At 38.3% G+C, this 19,401-nt stretch overlaps 1 protein-coding gene across 9 annotated transcripts in view; it reads right to left on the minus strand.

The window, feature by feature from the left end:
• Positions 1 to 1,179: 1,179 nt before the first annotated feature.
• col18a1a (collagen type XVIII alpha 1 chain a) overlaps positions 1,180 to 19,401 on the minus strand; it is an 87,740-nt gene continuing 69,518 nt past the window's right edge. For 8 of the 9 annotated variants that reach the window (XM_017470247.3, XM_017470246.3, XM_017470239.3 and 5 more), the window contains 28 exons: positions 19,083 to 19,232; positions 18,859 to 18,921; positions 18,571 to 18,615; positions 15,067 to 15,189; positions 14,478 to 14,549; positions 14,358 to 14,375; positions 14,134 to 14,232; positions 12,477 to 12,512; positions 12,304 to 12,393; positions 11,344 to 11,373; positions 9,719 to 9,778; positions 9,452 to 9,529; positions 9,309 to 9,344; positions 9,159 to 9,212; positions 8,971 to 9,036; positions 8,774 to 8,848; positions 8,573 to 8,603; positions 8,173 to 8,226; positions 7,955 to 7,980; positions 7,753 to 7,863; positions 5,285 to 5,438; positions 5,078 to 5,142; positions 4,721 to 4,849; positions 4,581 to 4,613; positions 4,087 to 4,431; positions 3,317 to 3,514; positions 2,759 to 2,874; positions 1,180 to 2,312 (listed from right to left, as the gene is read on the minus strand). In XM_017470247.3, coding sequence (XP_017325736.1) covers positions 2,099 to 2,312; positions 2,759 to 2,874; positions 3,317 to 3,514; positions 4,087 to 4,431; positions 4,581 to 4,613; positions 4,721 to 4,849; positions 5,078 to 5,142; positions 5,285 to 5,438; positions 7,753 to 7,863; positions 7,955 to 7,980; positions 8,173 to 8,226; positions 8,573 to 8,603; positions 8,774 to 8,848; positions 8,971 to 9,036; positions 9,159 to 9,212; positions 9,309 to 9,344; positions 9,452 to 9,529; positions 9,719 to 9,778; positions 11,344 to 11,373; positions 12,304 to 12,393; positions 12,477 to 12,512; positions 14,134 to 14,232; positions 14,358 to 14,375; positions 14,478 to 14,549; positions 15,067 to 15,189; positions 18,571 to 18,615; positions 18,859 to 18,921; positions 19,083 to 19,232 — 2,571 coding nt within the window. In that variant the 3' untranslated portion in view covers positions 1,180 to 2,098. The remainder of the gene's footprint in view (positions 2,313 to 2,758; positions 2,875 to 3,316; positions 3,515 to 4,086; positions 4,432 to 4,580; positions 4,614 to 4,720; positions 4,850 to 5,077; positions 5,143 to 5,284; positions 5,439 to 7,752; positions 7,864 to 7,954; positions 7,981 to 8,172; positions 8,227 to 8,572; positions 8,604 to 8,773; positions 8,849 to 8,970; positions 9,037 to 9,158; positions 9,213 to 9,308; positions 9,345 to 9,451; positions 9,530 to 9,718; positions 9,779 to 11,343; positions 11,374 to 12,303; positions 12,394 to 12,476; positions 12,513 to 14,133; positions 14,233 to 14,357; positions 14,376 to 14,477; positions 14,550 to 15,066; positions 15,190 to 18,570; positions 18,616 to 18,858; positions 18,922 to 19,082; positions 19,233 to 19,401) is intronic. The other variant, XM_017470241.3, reaches the window with a different exon arrangement.

The following is a 19,401-nucleotide window of genomic DNA, read 5'->3' on the forward strand; positions in this document are numbered from 1 at the left end:
CCACATAGCTAAATCCTATTGAAGGGGTTATAAAGCCCTTGAGGCCGACACTGAGCCAGTGAAAAAGACACTATAGAGGAGAGTGCTGTCTCATCAGAGAGGCCTGGAGGATGATTTAGGGATATACATGAATCATAGCTTCTGTCATTCTTTGCCTTAGGGGCGAAGAGCACAAGCCTGTGGCTCTACAGTGCATGAATTGTATTTAGGCCACTGTTCACTCTGGAGTTATATCTGAATGGACATGTTCGCTTGGCTGCACTTTTAAAAGAAATCATACGAACCTGGGGGGAAAAAATATCACCCAGGGCTTTCTTGGCATTTTGACATACACAATTTTCCAATTTCCATACATTTCTACATTGAATATTGAGAAACATATCTACAGTTTGCCACCTAATGAGTTTTCATGATGGAAGCAAATTTTCATATGACAGCAAACCAGTGTCTGGCACCAACAACCATGACATGGTCAAAGTAAGTGAGATCACATCTTCACCATTCTGATACTTGATGTTAACATTAACTGAAGCTCTTGACCTGTATCTGCATGATTTACTACTGCAACATGTACAGGTGTTCTAGTAAAGTGGATAGGGAGTGTGTGCTGTAGCAGGTGAAAACACCAAATGTTATATTTCCATTTGTACCCGTCTTATCAAATGATTTTACTTACTTCTTTTTATTGAATGCCACTGCAGCCATCTTCTTTCTCACGTGTAATTGGAAGGAAACGCCTCTGGTTATGTGGCATGGTCCTAAAATACTGGAAACCATGTTCAAAAGCATAGACCATGCTTAAAGATTCATATAAAACTCTAAAGATAACATCTATTACACAAGAAGTACTACCAATACCATGTTTTTTTTTTTCATGTGAATGGTGAAAAATCATTTATTCAGTGCCATGTAAAAATTGTGAAGCACATAACAGTTACAAAAAGGATGTGAGTTCCACAGGGCCAAACTTATAATATCACCACCTGTACAGTAGAGTTAGTGTTTGAGATTTCACACAGACGTATTCTAAAAGCACGTCATTGATAAATTACTCTCTGTACTGAACGTACATGTCAAATTTTCAGCAAGCAGCAACTGAATGAGTGGTGAATGACTGTAGTTTGAGATGGTACTGATTTTCAATTAAAAGCACCTTGTTCTCTGAAATATACTGGAGACTTTTCTTTTTTTTTTTTTTTTTAAACATTTCCTGTATAAATGGTCTGGAATGAACAAAAACATTAACACAGAGAATAAAGTCCATATTAATTTTCCACTGATCATATTTCATATAATTTTGATCCCATAGTCTACATACAATAGACATTTGTTTGGAAAAAAAAAATACAGTAAAAAACGTATTTCAGGGGCTAAATACTGAAATATTCAAGGCGTCACAAAACTAGTCTTTTGTGGGCATGGTTTGGGAAAAGACTATTTTAGGTTCACACTTTTATCTATGTATATACAAGCCATATCCTGCAAAAAAAAGTGCTGGCTAAAATAGAATAAAACAGTATTCTATGTTTCAAATTCATGATTTAGGTTTTTTTTTTGTTTGTTTGTTTTTAGCACAAAATAAATATTTACTCTCTTTGTAAAATCTAAAATGGTTTTAGACATGTCTGCCCCTTAATTTTCAAAAATCCTCGAATGAAAATGGAAGCAATAAATGAAAAACAGTGTTACACAAAAATATGTAGCTAAAACTTGGTTAAATATACCACTTAAGACATTTTTTTTTTTTAATAAAGAAACATAAAAACCAACAGGAACAACAAACATGTCATATACAATTTTATATGGAAAATACAATTGAAAACCCTGCCTCTCTGCATTTCCTGTCCTCTCTGGTTCAAACCCCTCCTAGAAAATATGTGCCAATGCCGGGAGACAGCGCCAACAGCCTGTCTTGTTGGCATTATAAAAGGAACCAGAGGACAGCGGGCAGCCTCTCTGCGATGCAGACCCAGGCCCTGTCTTTTAAATTTCTTTTTGTTTTTCATGTTATAAACAGAGTAGAAAATTGGAAAAAATTTAAAATCTGCCCAGACAGTTAACCTAATGTGGTCTGCACTATATAGGACTGATGGATCATTTACTTCTTAGACTGTGTGATGTAGCTGTTCTCGATACACAGCACTATGAAGTTGTTGGAGCAGCTGCTGGGTTTCTGCTGTAGGATCTGGCCAGCCTGCAGAGATGAGGCCAGACCCATCACGGCGAGATCCGACGTCCTCCACGTCTCACAGTAGTTATCCATTTGACGGTGACCCTTACCACTGGAGCCATGCCAGATCATCTTCTCTGGCCTAGAGCGCACACAGGAGGAGAAATATTATACTAGAGAATGAAATAAAACATGACGCCACATGCAGAGTCAAGCAACAAGGAGGGTGGGGGATTCGTTTTGTCCTGTGTGAAGGTGACTTAGTTGTTGTTACAGCGCAGAAATGCTTATGCATCAGTTTGGGTACGTTGTTTGTGGCCTAGGGGAAACAATTTTATTTTAAAATCTAACTTCTGTGGAATGACAAATCAGAGGCAGTAACCTCATATTAATCTAAAGCACTAATTTAATACACCATAATTGGCGCTGTATACAGTAGTAAAACTAATAATGAATAAGATCCATATCTAGGCAAACAAAACCACATTATAACTAATTACACAAAACAAGTACAAACATGGTGAAAGAAATGTGGCTGAAATCAACAGTGAGGATTGTTGTATGTAAAGTCAAAGTCAGCTGCCTCACCAAGCACTGTCCCTGAGGATATCTCTGCCATCAAATGAATATATGGGTATGCTGGTCTTCAACCTGCCCTCTGAATCACCGAACAGCGATTCCCAGCTGCTGAACAGCACTTGGTCCTGTGGAGAATAACATCAGCACAGCATTGACCCATGACCAAGCGCAGGGAAGCCAAATGGCTCAGTTCACTGCTTTCCATGCTAACACACCCGATTCAGCAACTGAAATTAGCTGAGGAGGGCAGAGCGAAAAAACACTAAAGAGCACCAGGACTGCAGGTGGGAATCTCTAACTAAAAAAAATGGATTCGATTAGCAAAAAACAAGTCAAGAAAAATAAAACATACACAAGAGTGGATTATAAAATTGATCAATTTAAATATTTTGGCATGGGGTTCCTATCATTTGTCTAGTGGGGAGACAGGAATGATACTGAACACATACACATTCCTTGTAAATATGAAGCAAAACTGACTTTATTCTGTTGTATTTAATTAAAATCGATGGATTAATTAGACGACACCTATTTATAAAAGGACACGAGGATGAAGAGGACACATACCTTGAGGTTGACAATGGGCAGTGTGTTTCTGTCAGATTTGCGAACGATGCTATAGAGATCCTGCAGTTTGGAGGACAGGAAAGCCCTAAATGTTCCCTTCAGGCCGGCAGCGCGTGCCTGCTGGAAGCACAGGAAGTCTGCGCCACGGATGCCCCTCATGTTCCCCACCTGAGGGCTGTTCAGGGCGATCAGATGCAGCTGTTCACACAGAGAAACCACATGGTATCATGCACAAGCAGCTCCAGAAAAAACAGAATTAAACACACATTTACAGCATTTATTAAGGACACAGGACCATAGAAGTCAGTTAAGGTATAGCTTTGTTCAATATATATATATATATATATAAATTAAGAGGTTTAAGAGGAATAAAGCATCTTGCAGCATATTGTTATAGGAAAATAATCAACTTCAGGGTGGTACTAGTAAATCCGCTTCACTTTGGGACACATCACACCAATTCATTATTATCATTATCATTGATCATTTTCCTATAACAGCATGCAACATCATGTTTTATTCCTTACATAACGATATAATTAATATTCAGTTAACATCTAAGTGTGAAGTAGAGAAAAACGACTTCAATGTTTATTTTTTGTCAGGTAGTAACTACAAATTTTAAATAGAATGTTTATGCATTAAACAAAATGACAAGGCAACAAAAACAAATACTCAGTTTCTGACACAGATATTTTGCCTTTGAAGGGCCATATTAGTTATTAAAACTAACAAACAAACAAAAAAAATGTATTTGGTTATAAGCTTACCCCTGGTCCCGATGTGTGTACATGATCCTCAGGCTGATGGATGGGTGTGCTGGGTCTGAGGACTGGGGGGATGGGATACCTCTCTGGCTGTACAGGGATGTACGGTCGATCAGTGCGTGCCGGAAATCTGTAGTCAGGGTGAGGTGGGTACCTGGTGTCTGGGTGTGAGGAGTAGTGTGTGTTGTACTGTGGATCAATGGCTGGCTGAGAATGCTCGCTCCCGTGGCTATCTGGCTGCCGGATTGGAGAGTCAACATGGGAGTAATGCTCTGCTCCATTATTTGCTGAGTGGCTCTGTGAGTATTGCACTACTGGGGGAGGCTGTACCGCTGCCACCTCATTGTGCTGTAAATAGAGTGTACAATAGTAATATGTGTCACTGAAAGCCAAATTGTTCCTCTGATGCTCTACTATTTCAGCTGTCCACTTACATGCAGTTTTTATGCAGTTGCTTGAGCAATAGCCAAAGGTTATTTGTTTTTAAATCTACTTACTGAATCTCTGTAGAAGGGGTTATAAGTCCCAAGCTGGAAGAAAGCAAAATTTCATATTCAAAAGAGTGAAAGAAATGCAGCTCTGTTTGCGTACGGTTGAATTGACATTATTTTATTTCTTACAGGTAGAAGCACCATACCATGACTTGTCTGACGCCATCACGCACTCTGACATAGAGATCGCTTTTGTCCATTATGTAGATGAGAGCACCCTCTGGTTGTCTCTGTGCTGTTGCGAGCATTAAGTCAAACGTTCTCAGTATTGTCACCTATAAAAGGCAGAATATTATTGTTAATGGAGTCTTTTACCAACACTGAAAGCAGCTCAGCTGTAGAAATTACATAAAGGTAGGAGCTGGGTGCTGACTTAAAGCTTTTGCAGAGCTTGTGACATTGCTGTTTTTCAGGCTTAAACTCAGTATGAGATCTTGTAAAATCTTACATTGCACTGTCCTGTGGAACTGAGAGTTACTGAGCACTCCAAGCATTTTACTTACTCCAGCATTCTGGCCAGGCAACCCAGGTGGACCAGGAGGACCAGGAGGGCCAGGAATGCTGACTGCTAAAAGTAAAAAAAAATAATCATGGAAAACATCAATCCTCCCAATCAAGAAATACAACAGACTCTAGCTTAAACTGAGAATTAAATTCTTGTATTCAAGATTTTAGTATTTTTTATTTTTTATTTATTTATTTCTACTTACTAGGTCTGTGGGCGCCAGGTAATGAGGGTGAACCAGGTGGCCCGGGAGGTCCTGGTGGTCCTGGGTTTCCTGGACGGCCATCATAACCAACACCCTGAGGTCCTGGTGGACCCTGTGGACCAGGAGGCCCTCTGATTGAATCTCCACGAGGACCCTGCAATGAACGGTACAGGTAAAGATATCACTAGGTTTAGACCATATACAGATGGACCTGATTTGTCCAACAAATATGCATGCTAGTGTCTTCTTTCTCTAATAATATCTCATTAGGTCGTGATAATTTGCTTATGAGCTGAATCATGGGTACTAATAGAGGGTTAGCCTAAACAAAATCTCAGCACCATATGTATGTACATCGATAGGTGTAGCTCAAAATGCACCTTGCCTCAGGCACAAAATAACGCTCACTGTGCAACTGGAATTAATGTTCAATTTACTAAAGCTGTGCTTGGAGCCTACTAAATGTACTCTGCGTGAGACCTAAATTGCAGTTTAAAAGCTGGTGTAACATCAAGCACCAAAAATTTCAGAACAAATAGTAAGTTCAGTAACAAAGAAAATGTGTTAATAAATGAAGTCCTTATTAAATAAGCTGTCCCAAATAACTCTCTTGTCAGAATGAGTAAAGATTTTGCATTAATATGGCTGATATTCTGATTTTATAACTGATTTTAATGAAGGCTGCTCTGTAGAGAATAAGCTTTATAGAAAAGTGTGCAATTACACTCTGTTGATTTTGCCTTACAGTTGACTGAGGCGTCTACAAAATGTCACAAATGTCCTGCTTATTGTATTGAGTTTTTTTGTTGGACACGAGGACATTGATCCATGTGTTCCTGACATATGTGCTAGGACCAGGTTCGCCATATCTGTGTGATAAATAAGCCTAATAAACATACATTATTAAAACATGTAGTTTTCCTAGTTCACATAGATCCTATAATGGGTTTGTATCATTACACATGTTCTCATAAAAAATTATGATGAGAATGAATAAAAGATACCAGATTCATGGCACAGACGTTCACAGAATCCCATCTTGTAAAGTTATCTTTGAAGAGGGTTTATTTTATTTTTTATTTTTTTAAGCACTTGTTGGCGAATCAATTCATACAAATTGTATGTTTCCTAATTGGATATAGAATATCATCTGTGATTGGCCATCTACATCCTTCTGTGAAAGCAGGGAGCTCTTGCATTACATTATAACAACACATAATTGTTTTTTCCTACACATACAGTACTGTAAAGATGTCTTATACACATGAAACGAAATGCTGTATAGCAAAGATGCCTTTAAAAATAATGAAATTCAAGTTTCTACATATAAAATATTATAACGAGCAGTACTAAACAAAGTCAGTATTTGGTGTGATGTCTCTTTGCTTAAAAAAAAGTATTCTCAGGTATTTGTGCAGTTTTATAAGGAAATTAGCAGGTAAGTTTTATTGAGCATCTTGTAGAACCAGCCACGGTTCTTCTAGAGACTCTGACTGTCTCACTTGCTTCTGTTTTTTTGCACGCCAAACCCAGCAGCCTTAATTATGTTATTTGTCTGAAAAGTGGTCTGTTACATAATATGTTGCTTTCTTTACTGACATACAAACATTTTTCTGTAACATTAAAAAAACAGGTGCATAGGTTACACAAATTGCACAAGCCATATGTCACAGACTGAAATGTGTGCTATAAATCAGTTAATGCACAGTTTATAGCATCAGTCAGTGTTAAATTGAGTGTTGAAATGTTCAGAACAAGTGACCTGAGTGCCTTTGAACATGGCATGAAAGAAGGTGCTAGCATCATTGCAAAAATCAACATGTCAACAAGTGAAAACAACTTGAATAGAGTCAGATTTTATCTAGTAATTCCTATTATAAGATTAGAATTAAGCAAATATATTATTACCAAACACAGATCTAATAAAATATGAAATATTAAACATGATAAATCATATTTGTAAACATTTTTACTAATTTCAAGCTTGAAGTAGTCTTGTTCAATTGGCAGATGAATTAAGTAAGATATCCTTTTTGCAGAATATACTGGCTCTAGCTGGAATGCTCCATGAGCAACTGTTCGAAGGCTTTAACCAAGCAATGACAAATCCTGTGCCTGAATAAAGGCTGGAGATCTGTGTATGCACACAGTGCCATAACCAGGCAAATTACATTACAAGCTGTCCTCTTTGGTGTAGGTAGTAAAAATCAATACTGGCAATATGATGGAGTGAGGAATGTGGTGCAGACATAAGCACCCCTGATATATACAGAAAAAAAAACATCTAAACAGTTCATTTCATCATTTAATTCCTGTATAGTTACAGTCTGACACTCGGATGTACTCTCAGACTCAGACAGTTAATGCATCCACCACTGTGTCGAATTCACACTCCAGAAGGCCAGAGGAGGCACAACAAACAGCAACTCAGTGTATATGTTTCCCAAACCCTCCCCACTAGGTCTTACAGGAGGTCCTGGTGGTCCCTGCACGCCTCCGTAGTGAGAACCGTACTGTACACCTGGCTCACCCTTCTCTCCTTTCAGTCCTGTGTCTCCACGCTCACCCTTCAGCTCGTTCTGTGAACATGCACAGCACAAAGACTCGGCTCTCAGAATACACCTTCAACAATTGTGATATGCATATATTCTCCATTAAAAAGGAACCGACCTTCAGAGTGTAAATGTCAAAGTTGCCTACAGAAGGATAAACAAAAAGAAAATAATATGTAAATAAGTGTAAATGTAAACAGGTGGATATTTCAAATCCTTTGAATTATTATTATTTGAATTATCTCATGGGTTATACTTGTTATTTGCATGACACTAAATATATATCTTAGAAGTTATATACAAAACATTGCTTATATGATAGAAAGGGAGTGATACCTGGTGTCCCAGGAAGACCAGGGACCCCACGGTCTCCCTTCTCTCCTTTCGCACCTAGAAAAAAACAACAGTTACATAAATAAAGCCATTAAATCAGTCAGTGGAAAACCTGAAAATGAGACAGATGGTTATGGATTGAAGGCTAGTTGATGGCTATAGCCTCTGTAAGCAATATATTTACCAACACAGTGTGTATTATTCCTGAATCATGAGCTAAACAACTATATATAAATACCTGCTTTGAAAATGGAAACTGTTAGCAATAAAGGAAATAAGTAGGTGTTCAAATGAAATGGCCAGTCATTACTGGGATTGAGTTCTTTGACATTTAGCACAACTTCTGCCAGTTGGACTCTGTGTAAACAATGTAAAATCAGTGCAAATATGCAAAACAGCTCACCTGGGTACACTGTTCTAGAGTCTTCATATCTCTAAAATGAAGCATAACGAGATAGCAACCTTATTGCACTTCTTATGCTTTCAAAATTCAGATGTAATCAATAATCAATTTGTTCAGCAGTGCAGTGTTCTAAGCAACATTTATGCATGAATTATAAACAGCTTATCTGATACTAAAAAAACAAAAAACAAATAACCATACACCAAATCTGTCCACAGCTGAAGGGTATGCTAGGGGTCCCGGGGGACCTGGAGGACCTGGAGGCCCAGGTGGACCCTTAAAAGATATGAAGAAAACAAATTATGAAGAAATTAGTTCAGTTGTCAAGCCAGAAAAGATTCCATACATTGATACATGCAAAAATATACAAATTAACATTTTATGCATTTTGTCCTTACAGGATAACTGTATCCTGAGCCCGACTCTCCTTTTTCTCCTTTACTTCCAAGTATACCTGGCCGACCCTGTAGTGATATGATCACAACGCCATTTTAGTTCACACTTCTACAACTGATGTACCTTCTGTAAGATTCCAGAAAGCTAATAATAACGTTTCAATGTTCAGCTTCATAAATGGAGGACTTACAGGCCTGCCTGGCATTCCGATCTCACCCTTCATGCCGGGAGGACCATATGGTCCCTGTGTGAGCACACAGCCAGAGGGAAATGTTACTTATTATATCAACATTGTAATTTCTTCAAAGCAGAGATATAAAAAAAACTATAATATACTCACAGGAGGTCCAACTGATCCAGCAGGTCCCCTCTCCCCCTAGAGAAAGCAACAACAATAAATGCATGAAATAAGAAATCTGTGAAGTTAATATGCTGCTCTACATAGCTATACATAGCTTAACAAAGCTCATTTTAAGCATTTACTTTTTGCCCAGCTGTCGCACCAAGAAATAGAGGACTTCCATCAGGTCCAATAACCACACCAGGTTCCCCTTTCTCACCCTAAAAACAGAATGTGTTCAAGTGGCGGCAAGAACAGGGCAACCTCACAAACATTACCCATGGCTCTAGTCTCTTTTGGTTATTCTAAATATACCACAAAAAAAGAAAGATTTCATTGGAAAAGATAAAAAAAAAATTGGGGGGGGGGGGGGGGGGGGGGGCAAATCATCCTCAAACTGTGTGACTGACCTTAATGCCATTTCCTGGAGCACCTGGGTCTCCTCTCTCACCCTTCGGTCCCATTGGTCCCTTTTTCAGAATAAAGACAAACATTATGTAAAAAAAAAAAAAACCCTTCATTTATTCATTTAAATATCTACACAATTCTACTTATATCCAATATGACTGCTCAGCCATCAAATACACAGACAGGTAATAGATTAAATGGAAAACTCTTTTTGGTTCTGTTATACTGTGTTAGGCATTTAAGGCTAGCTTAGTTTAAATGCACTTGGCATTACTGCAAATCAATGCAAAGTATAGGACTTCTAACTGATCACCTTTATCATATGATGAAACATTTCACGGCACAAGGGCTCACTGAATAGTTTGATGAGAAAAGTATCAGATATCAACCCAACTGAACACATATGGGAGACTCTGGGGCAATGTTTTTGACAGTGCTTTCCACCACGATCGTCAAAACGCCAACTGATTATTATTTTGCTAGAATTATTTTGGTAGAATGGTGTTCATCCATCTAGTATATCTTCAGAGACTTGCAGAATCTATGACAAGCAACACTGAAACTGGTCTGGTGCCTCATGATGGCCCAACATTTTATAAACACACTTTATGTTGGTTTTCACCAGTCTCTATCTGCAGTTTTATCTGCAGTGACATGAGTTTATTACCACTCATGCCATTTCAGTCAATCCTGAGGCCCAGAAGCACCTGCTCCCACTCAGCGTATACATACATCTACCACTGCTGACTTTGATCAACCTTCTCTGTCACCTAGGAGTTATGATTTTACTGACTCAACCCACTGACTAGTGCATTTGTGCCCTTACTAGCCATTAATTTATATTTCCTTGTGACATACTATCTGATATAAAACTCAGTCATGCGTCACAGTGCAGGCAAGAAGAGGATGACTTTCCCAGGCTAAGTCGTGGTTCCTCTCGAGGTTTCTTGTGTTGCTCACAGAAGTATGTATTGTAAAAATACTATAAATATAAATTTTAGACATTTTCAACTGAATTAAATATACTGGAGACTATCAAGTGTACCCAATGAACCACAATAGCTGCCCAAACACTGTACCCAATATCTATCTGTAACAAAATGATCGTTCTGTACTAGTGTTGTTATGTATGGAATTGTGGGCAGTATGCAGTAGCCAAAAAAACATACTAAAAAAAACTTTGTTGTTTTTTTCCCCCCTTTAATTTGTCACATGTCTTTATTTGAAATACAAATGATACTTCTTTGGTTATACAATGATGCAGCTCATTTCAAGAGCCACTATTATAATACACTAGTTTGCTATGGAAATGAACCAGAGTAAATTTTATATATTTAAAGTTAGCCAACAACATTTTATGAAGGAAACCTAAGATTTTAGTGTAAGGTTTACATGATGCTCAGTGGTGGTTATTACTCATAAGCTGTATAACCCTATTCCTACAAAGTTAAAAAAAAAAAAAAAAAAGTCAAACTTGGACAGCAACTTGTCTTGGCTCATAGCCACTACGTTCATAATTAGAAAATGTGTGTAAATTTATTTTTTGACCTTTTGTCCTTTCACATCCTTTAACAATTTGCCCCTTAACATCAGTGACTCAGTAATTATACTGTCAGACTGTACTTACTGGGAATCCTGCTTGACCAGGGATGCCAGACTGTAAAGACAGTAATTCATTAACATACACATTATACATCAATTACATAAAGGACGTTAAAAATTGTGGCCTGTGTGGTGCATAAAGATAATCTAAGTGCTGTGCCGCAACAGCAAAAGCCTAAAATCCTTTCATATCTCAATTGGGGAGATAAATGTCAGGTTTGACTTCTTCTGTGCTTTACAGTTTTGTCAGTAAGGGTAAACACACAAAGTTTCAGAAGTTATTCCTTCATGTTATGCTGCTTTCACTTTTTGTGCTCACTAATGTCTGGCATATCTTTTTAATTCTCTCCCTCAAACAAACACAGGAGAAAAAATCTGCTTGAGCGCTTATTTTCTATGAAAGGATCAGCAATAATAACACAGTTACAAATCAAAACAGTGTGTTAAACTGGTAGGTGCGCAGTGGAAAAAAAGAAGTTGGTATTTTAAAATCGCTGGTTATAAACTGTTTCTGTTTCACTGAACAAATATGAATGTGAACAGATATGAACTATGATGCAATTAATTGCTAGAAATTACTCGTTAATATTGGCACCCTTGGTAAATATGAGCAAAGAAGGCTGTGAAAATTTGTCTTTATTGTTTAACCTTTTGAGCTTTCGTTAAAAAAAAAAAAAAAAAAAAAAAAAAAAAACAACAACACAGAAATACCCTGCTCTCATGGATATCAAACAATTGCAAAATATATGTGTGCCACAATTATTGGCACCCTTATGAATTCCTATGAGAAAAATATATTTGAAGTATATTCCCAATGATATTTTACATTTTTGTAGTACACCTGTTAAACAAAATATCAAAAGGTTAAACAATAAAGACCAATCACAGCCTTCTTTGCTCATATTTACCAAGGGTGCCAATACTAGTGAAGGGCACTGTAGGTGCACTAGAGTCACTGGAAACTTTATTTATATATTTTACTTACACCATCTGCAGACCGATAGATAATTTGTCCTGGAGGTCCAGGTGGTCCTGGAAGGCCTGGATGGCCAACACCATCACGACCTGGATCACCCTATTACATAAACACAATCAAACCAATTACATCTGAGTCACCATCAGGATCTTACATGTTTGTTAACATCTGAGGATACTCACTCTTTCTCCTTTAAATCCACGCTCTCCCTGCGCTCCCTGTGGAAAAAAACAAAACAAATCTGCAGTCAGTTTCCAGGCTTGATTGCTCATTACAAGATTCACAGTGCTTGTCCTAATGATGTGTGGCTCTATGAAATGTGTCTATACCAGATTGATCTGGGTTATGATAATGAATGTTTTGGCCCAAAATGACACAAGAGGGGATTCAGTAAAACATATGGCATGCATCATTAGTGCATTTTCTACACAGGCATAAGATCTGACGTACTGATAACCCTACATATTTGCTTTGTATCTACAACTTAGTTTCAAGAAAGAGACAATAAATGCAATTTATACCACAGCACTATTGAATTCTCTATTCCGATTCATTAATTTTCTATAACAGCAGCTCTAACAGTAGTTCTGGCTGTAAGGTATAGCATAGAAGTATATGAATGTGCTCGTTATTTTATATATATATATATTTTTTTTTTATAGTAACAGCTTACACAGGGACTTGTATGAAAAATGTTTTTTAAATAATGTGTAATTGTTGAAATGAAGGGAAGTTTTCTGTGAGGTTTGCGAGCTTTTTGGTTTCTCAGTAACATAAGCAGCTACAATTTCTTCTTATCACAGATGTTCCACAATATTAAATCTAACTATATAGTCAGCCCTCCACATTCACGGTGGTCCTGCACACTTAATCCCCGCAAATGTGGAAAAAAAACTCTAATATTGCTAGGCCCCATATTTAATACACAAAAAATTTTTTAAAAAAATAAAAAATACAGAATGCTGTAATGGTGGACAACTGCAGCAGCTGACAGCTGTTGCAGCATATCTAATAATTTGACCTTTTCTTGTAAGGTTTTCATGTTCTTTTGCCTCTTGGAAGCACTTTCAGAAGCACTAGAAGCACTACGCTTTGGACCCATGACTACAGTCAATATTTTATTGTACTTTATAGATGCAAAAAGAGGAGAGAAACATGAGATAGACCGCACAAGAGACAAAACAGGCGAGTGAGGCTGGCTAGTACAGAGACAAAGGGTGTGGCATCCTCAAAAAGAGCGCGTAGTCCACACCTCTTTAGTGCACTGAAACTTTTTACAAAATGTAACTTAGAATGTAATAATAAATATGTGTATATATTTATGCTAGTAAATGATAACTAGATAAAAAATATATTTTATGTATTTACGACTTACTAAATTTAATTATTTAATTATCGATGGCAAACTCGCAAATAATCAAATCCACGAACGTTAAACCTGCAAATGTGGAGGGCCGACTGTAAATGGATAAAAAGTCTATCATTCTTTATTAAATAATAAAATTGTTAGTGCAGACTGTGGTATAAGAGAAATCAAATACGTGCTTTTATTTGAAAATAATAAGCTTGTGTGATGGGAACGGCAACACACAACCGTGTCACTGGTTATGTTCCTATGTGCTTCATTCTGTAAATAACACAATGGTCAATTATTTGCTAAGAAGAGTCTTTTTTTTATATTCACATGCTATGTATGCAAAAATTGTGTTTACATGGGAATATTTTTTTTCTGTATATCATCATCTTTACTGAGATAGAAGAACATTAATGGTATAATGTTTACCGTTTATCATTGTTTTGTTTTTTTTTTTTTTTTTTTTTTTTGCTTCACACCCCTACCTGTGGTCCAGGAAATCCATCAAGTCCAGGATGGCCAGATATTCCCGGAAGCCCCTCGCTGCCTTTCTCTCCTTTCTGCCCAGGTATACCAGGCTGACCCTACAGAACACCACACACACACAACAAAACTCAAAATGTCATCTACACCATACATACATAATCAAACAAGAATATCATTTGACAAAGAATTACTCCAGTATTAAAATATGAACAAAGGAACTTACTGGTAGACCAGGTGGACCCTGAAAAATAATTACAGTGATACAAAATCCATTAATTTAAAAAGCACTGCAAATAGAGTAAACAATAATGACATATCAACAATTGACTAAGAGGGCACTAACCTGTTTGCCTTCAGGTCCTCTGACTCCAGGCACGCCACCGAAAAAGTTTACACCTGAACCCTCCATGTCGTCCTGAACAAAGAGCGAAATGCAATTCTCATAACAGTCCCGGTCCACCCAAAACCAACACAGCACAAAGATACTCAAAACATAACATTGTCACAAAAGCAGCAAAATTAGATACACACATGATCACTTCCAGTATTATTATTATTAAAAAAAAAAAAAAACAGCAAACAGGTTTTCATCTGAAAATACAGATTTAATATGTATATTACTACAGTTTTTTTTTCTTAAATACCATTAACAAGTCTGTATTTATCTAAATGTGTTTCATTTTCTATGTGTATTTTTCCTGATTGCCTTTATTATTGTTTTTTTTTATTTATTTTATTTCCCCCTATTTTATAATTCTTTTCATTCTGTTGCTTAATTGCTCATTCTATTGCTTGATTTACATAAAAGTGCTTTTTTTTGTGTGTAAAGTACCCTCAGACTTTAGAAATCTCAATAAAATATCAAAAGGATTAAACAAAAAAAGTATTAGGTACTTTATACAAATTTATATCAGTATTATTATTATACTCACAAATCCAGCATGGTAGCTCGGCCCTGGAGGCCCAGGTGGTCCCACAGGTCCCATTGGTCCTGGAAGGCCAGCGAGGCCAGTCTGTCCGGGTGCTCCTGGATAACCAGGAAGCCCCTGTGCACCCTGTGGAAATGCAGGAAATGAATATATAATATGTGGAATTAAAGGAAAGTCTGAAACATTTCATACCAACAAGACTTTAGCTATTGTATTACGACCTCTGTTTTCCCTTACACCATTTTTATTCGCAGACTTGCCTATTCTATTCTGAGAGTTTAAATAATGGTGGTAAAGAAACTTTTGGTTAACTAGATGTGTGTTTGGCAGGCTTTTCTATCACTTTAATTTCATTTAATTTCATACCGCTTGTTGCAGGGGACACCCTGGACCAGGTGCATACCTACCGTAAATGTACACATCACACACATTCACACACTACAGACAATCTGGAAGTGCTAATCAGCCTACAACGCTACTACTCTTTGGACTGGGGGAGGAAACTGGATTACCTGAAGAAAACCCACAAAGCATGTGGGGACCATGTAACCTCCGTGCACACAGGGTGGAGGCAGGATTCGAACCCCCAACCCTGGATATGAACCACTAAGTCACTGTGCCCCCAGAAGGAACATTAATAATTAAATCTAAATAAAATAGAATATTTTACTGATTACAAGAAAGCTTTGGCAGACTACCACAGGGAATCACAAGTTATTTAAGCAAAAATGTCTAGTTTAATGTTTCACAAACTTAAAAGGGAGCAAAACAAAAAGGTCAGAAACTTGCACATTATGATGAAGGACAAGATGAAATGAACTACAGAATTAACAACCCAATCTGATATGATACATAATTACACACCGAGTCCATTAGCGCCCAAGCTAAAATCTCTAAGATTTTAGAGACTGACTTCATTCTCTCCTCTCTCAGAGACTGATGTCTCTAAACTCCTCCTCTCTAGCCATTCCCACAACCTGTCCTCTTGACCCGAGTCCTTTCTCACCTGATTCAGTGCATCTCTCCCACACTATTACCTTAACACATCCCTCTCTACTGGCACATACCCTACCTCATTTAAGCAGGCCCAGGTTACCCCACTCCTTAAAAAAACATCACTTAACCCTGCTTTGGTTGACTACAGACCTGTTTTCCTCCTCCCTTTTCTTTCCAAAACTCTTGAAAGAGCCATTTTTAATCAACTCTCCAATTTTCTCACACAGAACAACCTCCTGGACACCAAGCAGTCTGGCTTCAAGAGCAATCACTCCACGGAGACTGCTCTGCTTTCCGTCACTGAAGCCTTACAACTAGCAAGAGCAACCTCTAGATCATCTGTCCTCATCCTATTCGACCTCTCTGCTGCTTTCCACACTGTGAACCATCAGATCCACCTGTCAACTCTCTCCAGACTGGGCATCAACGGAATGGTTCTGCGCTGGATGGAATCCTATCTCTCAGACAGATCCTTTGAGGTATCATGGCGGGGAGGTACTTCTGAAACTCAGCAACTCACAACTGACGTTCCACAGGGGTCAGTTCAGGGTCCACTGCTCTTTTCTATCTACACTACATCTCTAGGGCAGGTGATTGAGTCTCATGGCTTCTCATATCATTGCTATGCTGATGAAACCAAGCTCTATTTGTCCTTCCAGCCTGACGATCCATCCGCTTCTGCACGTATCTCTGCTTGCCTGTCGGACATCTCGTCTGGACGAGGGAACACCACCTTAAGCTCAACCTGGCAAAATCTGAACTTCTCGTCATCCCAGCCTGCCCCTCAATCAACCACAACCTCACTGTACAGCTCGGCTCAACCACACTCAAGCCAACCAGGACGGCCAGCAACCTTGGGGTGATTCTCGATGTCATCTTGACCTTTACAGACCACATCTCAACAACTGCACGGTCGTGTAGGTTCATCCTGTACAACATCAAGAAAATCAGACCCCACCTCACCGAACAGGCTACACAGATACGAGTCCAGGCTCTTGTTATCTCAAAACTGGACTACTGCAACTCCCTACTTTCAGGCCTCCCGGCCAGCTCCATCAAACCCCTTCAGATGATTCAGAATGCAACAGCACAACTCGTCTTCAACCAGCCCAAGAGAACCCATGTCACACCCCTGTTCATCTCCCTCCGCGGGCTTCCTGTAGCCACCCGCATCAAATTCAAGGCCTTGATGCTCACCTACAAGATCTTGTCTGGAACAGCACACTCCTACCTCAACGTTCCCTCATGGAATCTGCAATCAATCAACGACCGATGCTTAGTAGAGCCTACTCACCGCGGCTCAAGATCCCTTTCAAGAACATTCAAACTAACTGTTCCTCAGTGGTGGAATGAACTTCCAACCTCAATCCGGACCGCAGAATCTCTCACCATCTTCAAAAAACAGCTAAAGACCCACCTCTTCCGTGAACACCTAACCAACCCATAAAAAAAAAATAAATAAAATAAAATAAAATAAAATAAAAAAAATTACTCTGGCACTTACACCTCTACTCTGTGCACTTTGCTTCTTCTGAAACTCAATTAACGGATCTTGTATAGTAGCACTACTTGTATTGTTCTCTGCTTGATATATATCGCTTTGCTTGTATTTTCTCATTTGTAAGTCGCTTCGGATAAAAGCGTCGGCTAAATGAATACATGTAAATGTAAATGTAAGATACTTTAAAATTATGATTTTTGAAGCTGCAAGCATCTGTTGTATAAAGTTGTATATAGTTATTGGTCAAGTATAATGAGCTGGTTTAAATGATAAGCTCTGATTCAGCTATTAGATTTTTGCCTAATCACAGAGAAGGTATACAGGTGACATGACTAAAGGAGATACAACGATCAACTGGGAAATACATGTACAGAGAAAATGAAAATGAATAATTGTAATAATAAGCTTATATCAGCAGTATTCAGTCAGATCACTAACATTACACGCGTTAGATCAAACGTACAGTTAAGATGCAAGTAAAGATGAAAAAATTAGTATTGAAATTCGCAAACACAACCATTCCAGTTTGATCACAAATAACATCCAAACATGAAAATATCCAAAAAGAATAACTCCGCACATCCATGATTCCATATAAAAAAAGCTCCAACAGAGCAACCCCTACTCTACGTGTCAGACTGAGGGTGTTTTATCACAGACAATGAGCACGAGAGAGAGAAAGAAAACCTGAAGGAAATAGAATTATAGAAGCTAAAGAAAACAGACGCATAGGAAAATCCTGAACTGGAGATACTGAATATGTTTTTGAAGACTATACTTACATTTAAGTATATAAAAATGCTAGCCTGACTGACGAAATAAAATTTTCTTTAATCATGAGTGGTGAAAAACACACTGTATGCTCTGAATAACACAATAATACATCACTAAGATCTTGGGAATGCGCTGCTGCTCTCAAAATGTACAGGTTTCCCCAAGTATTTCACTGGTTTGCATCAGCATGCGCATGTATGTGTGTGTGCTTGTTGTGTGTGTGCGCGTGTTCTAACCTTTTCTCCCACAACTCCAGGTAAGCCGAGCTCGCCGGTATCACCCTGCAGAGCATGACGTGAGTGTGTTTAATATCACATGCCCAAGTAACATTTCAGCGGCCTTACAGAAGCAGAATTAGGTCTGGCATGCATTTATAATTCCCTCAGGGGATTAGCATCATGATGTTTAATTTTAACATGCAAATTCTTCTTATCCGTGGAAACTAATGATGCAAACCCACAACTTGTCAAAAAAAAATAAAAACTAGTAGAAATCTGAGGATTAAGGTGCTAATGCTCTCCTACCTTCTCTCCTTTAGGGCCAGGCAGGCCGGGTTTTCCCTCAGTACCAGGGAGGCCTGGAAGTCCCTGTAGGTTACAATATTTAGGTATTTTAAAGAACAAATGCTGCATTTCTAAAAATGTATGGTTAAAGGCAGAGGTTTCTCAAAGACATAGCCAGGTTCAGGCAAATTTGGAGATGAAACAATGGTATACTATCATTATTACAGATTACAGGACATCAATACCGGTTGTCCTGGAGCGCCGTCCTTTCCAGGTGGACCAGAAGGTCCAGACACACCAGAAACAGTAGCATGTGAAACATTAGTGAGACCTACAGGTCCTGGGGGTCCGGGTGGGCCAGGTGGACCAGGAGGACCAGGAATACCAGGCAGTCCCTAAAAGACAGAGATGGAATAAAACACCAGAAATACACTATCAAGGCTGGATGGAAATCAGCAGTGAAAAAATCAGCATTTTTCACAAAAGAAAGATTTTCATTTGATACGTGGTTATTTTTAGAATATTGGTAATTCATTTTATGGCAATGTTAGATATATAGATAAA

This window comes from Ictalurus punctatus, chromosome 6 (genome assembly GCF_001660625.3).
Source record: "Ictalurus punctatus breed USDA103 chromosome 6, Coco_2.0, whole genome shotgun sequence".
Lineage (NCBI taxonomy): Eukaryota > Metazoa > Chordata > Actinopteri > Siluriformes > Ictaluridae > Ictalurus > Ictalurus punctatus.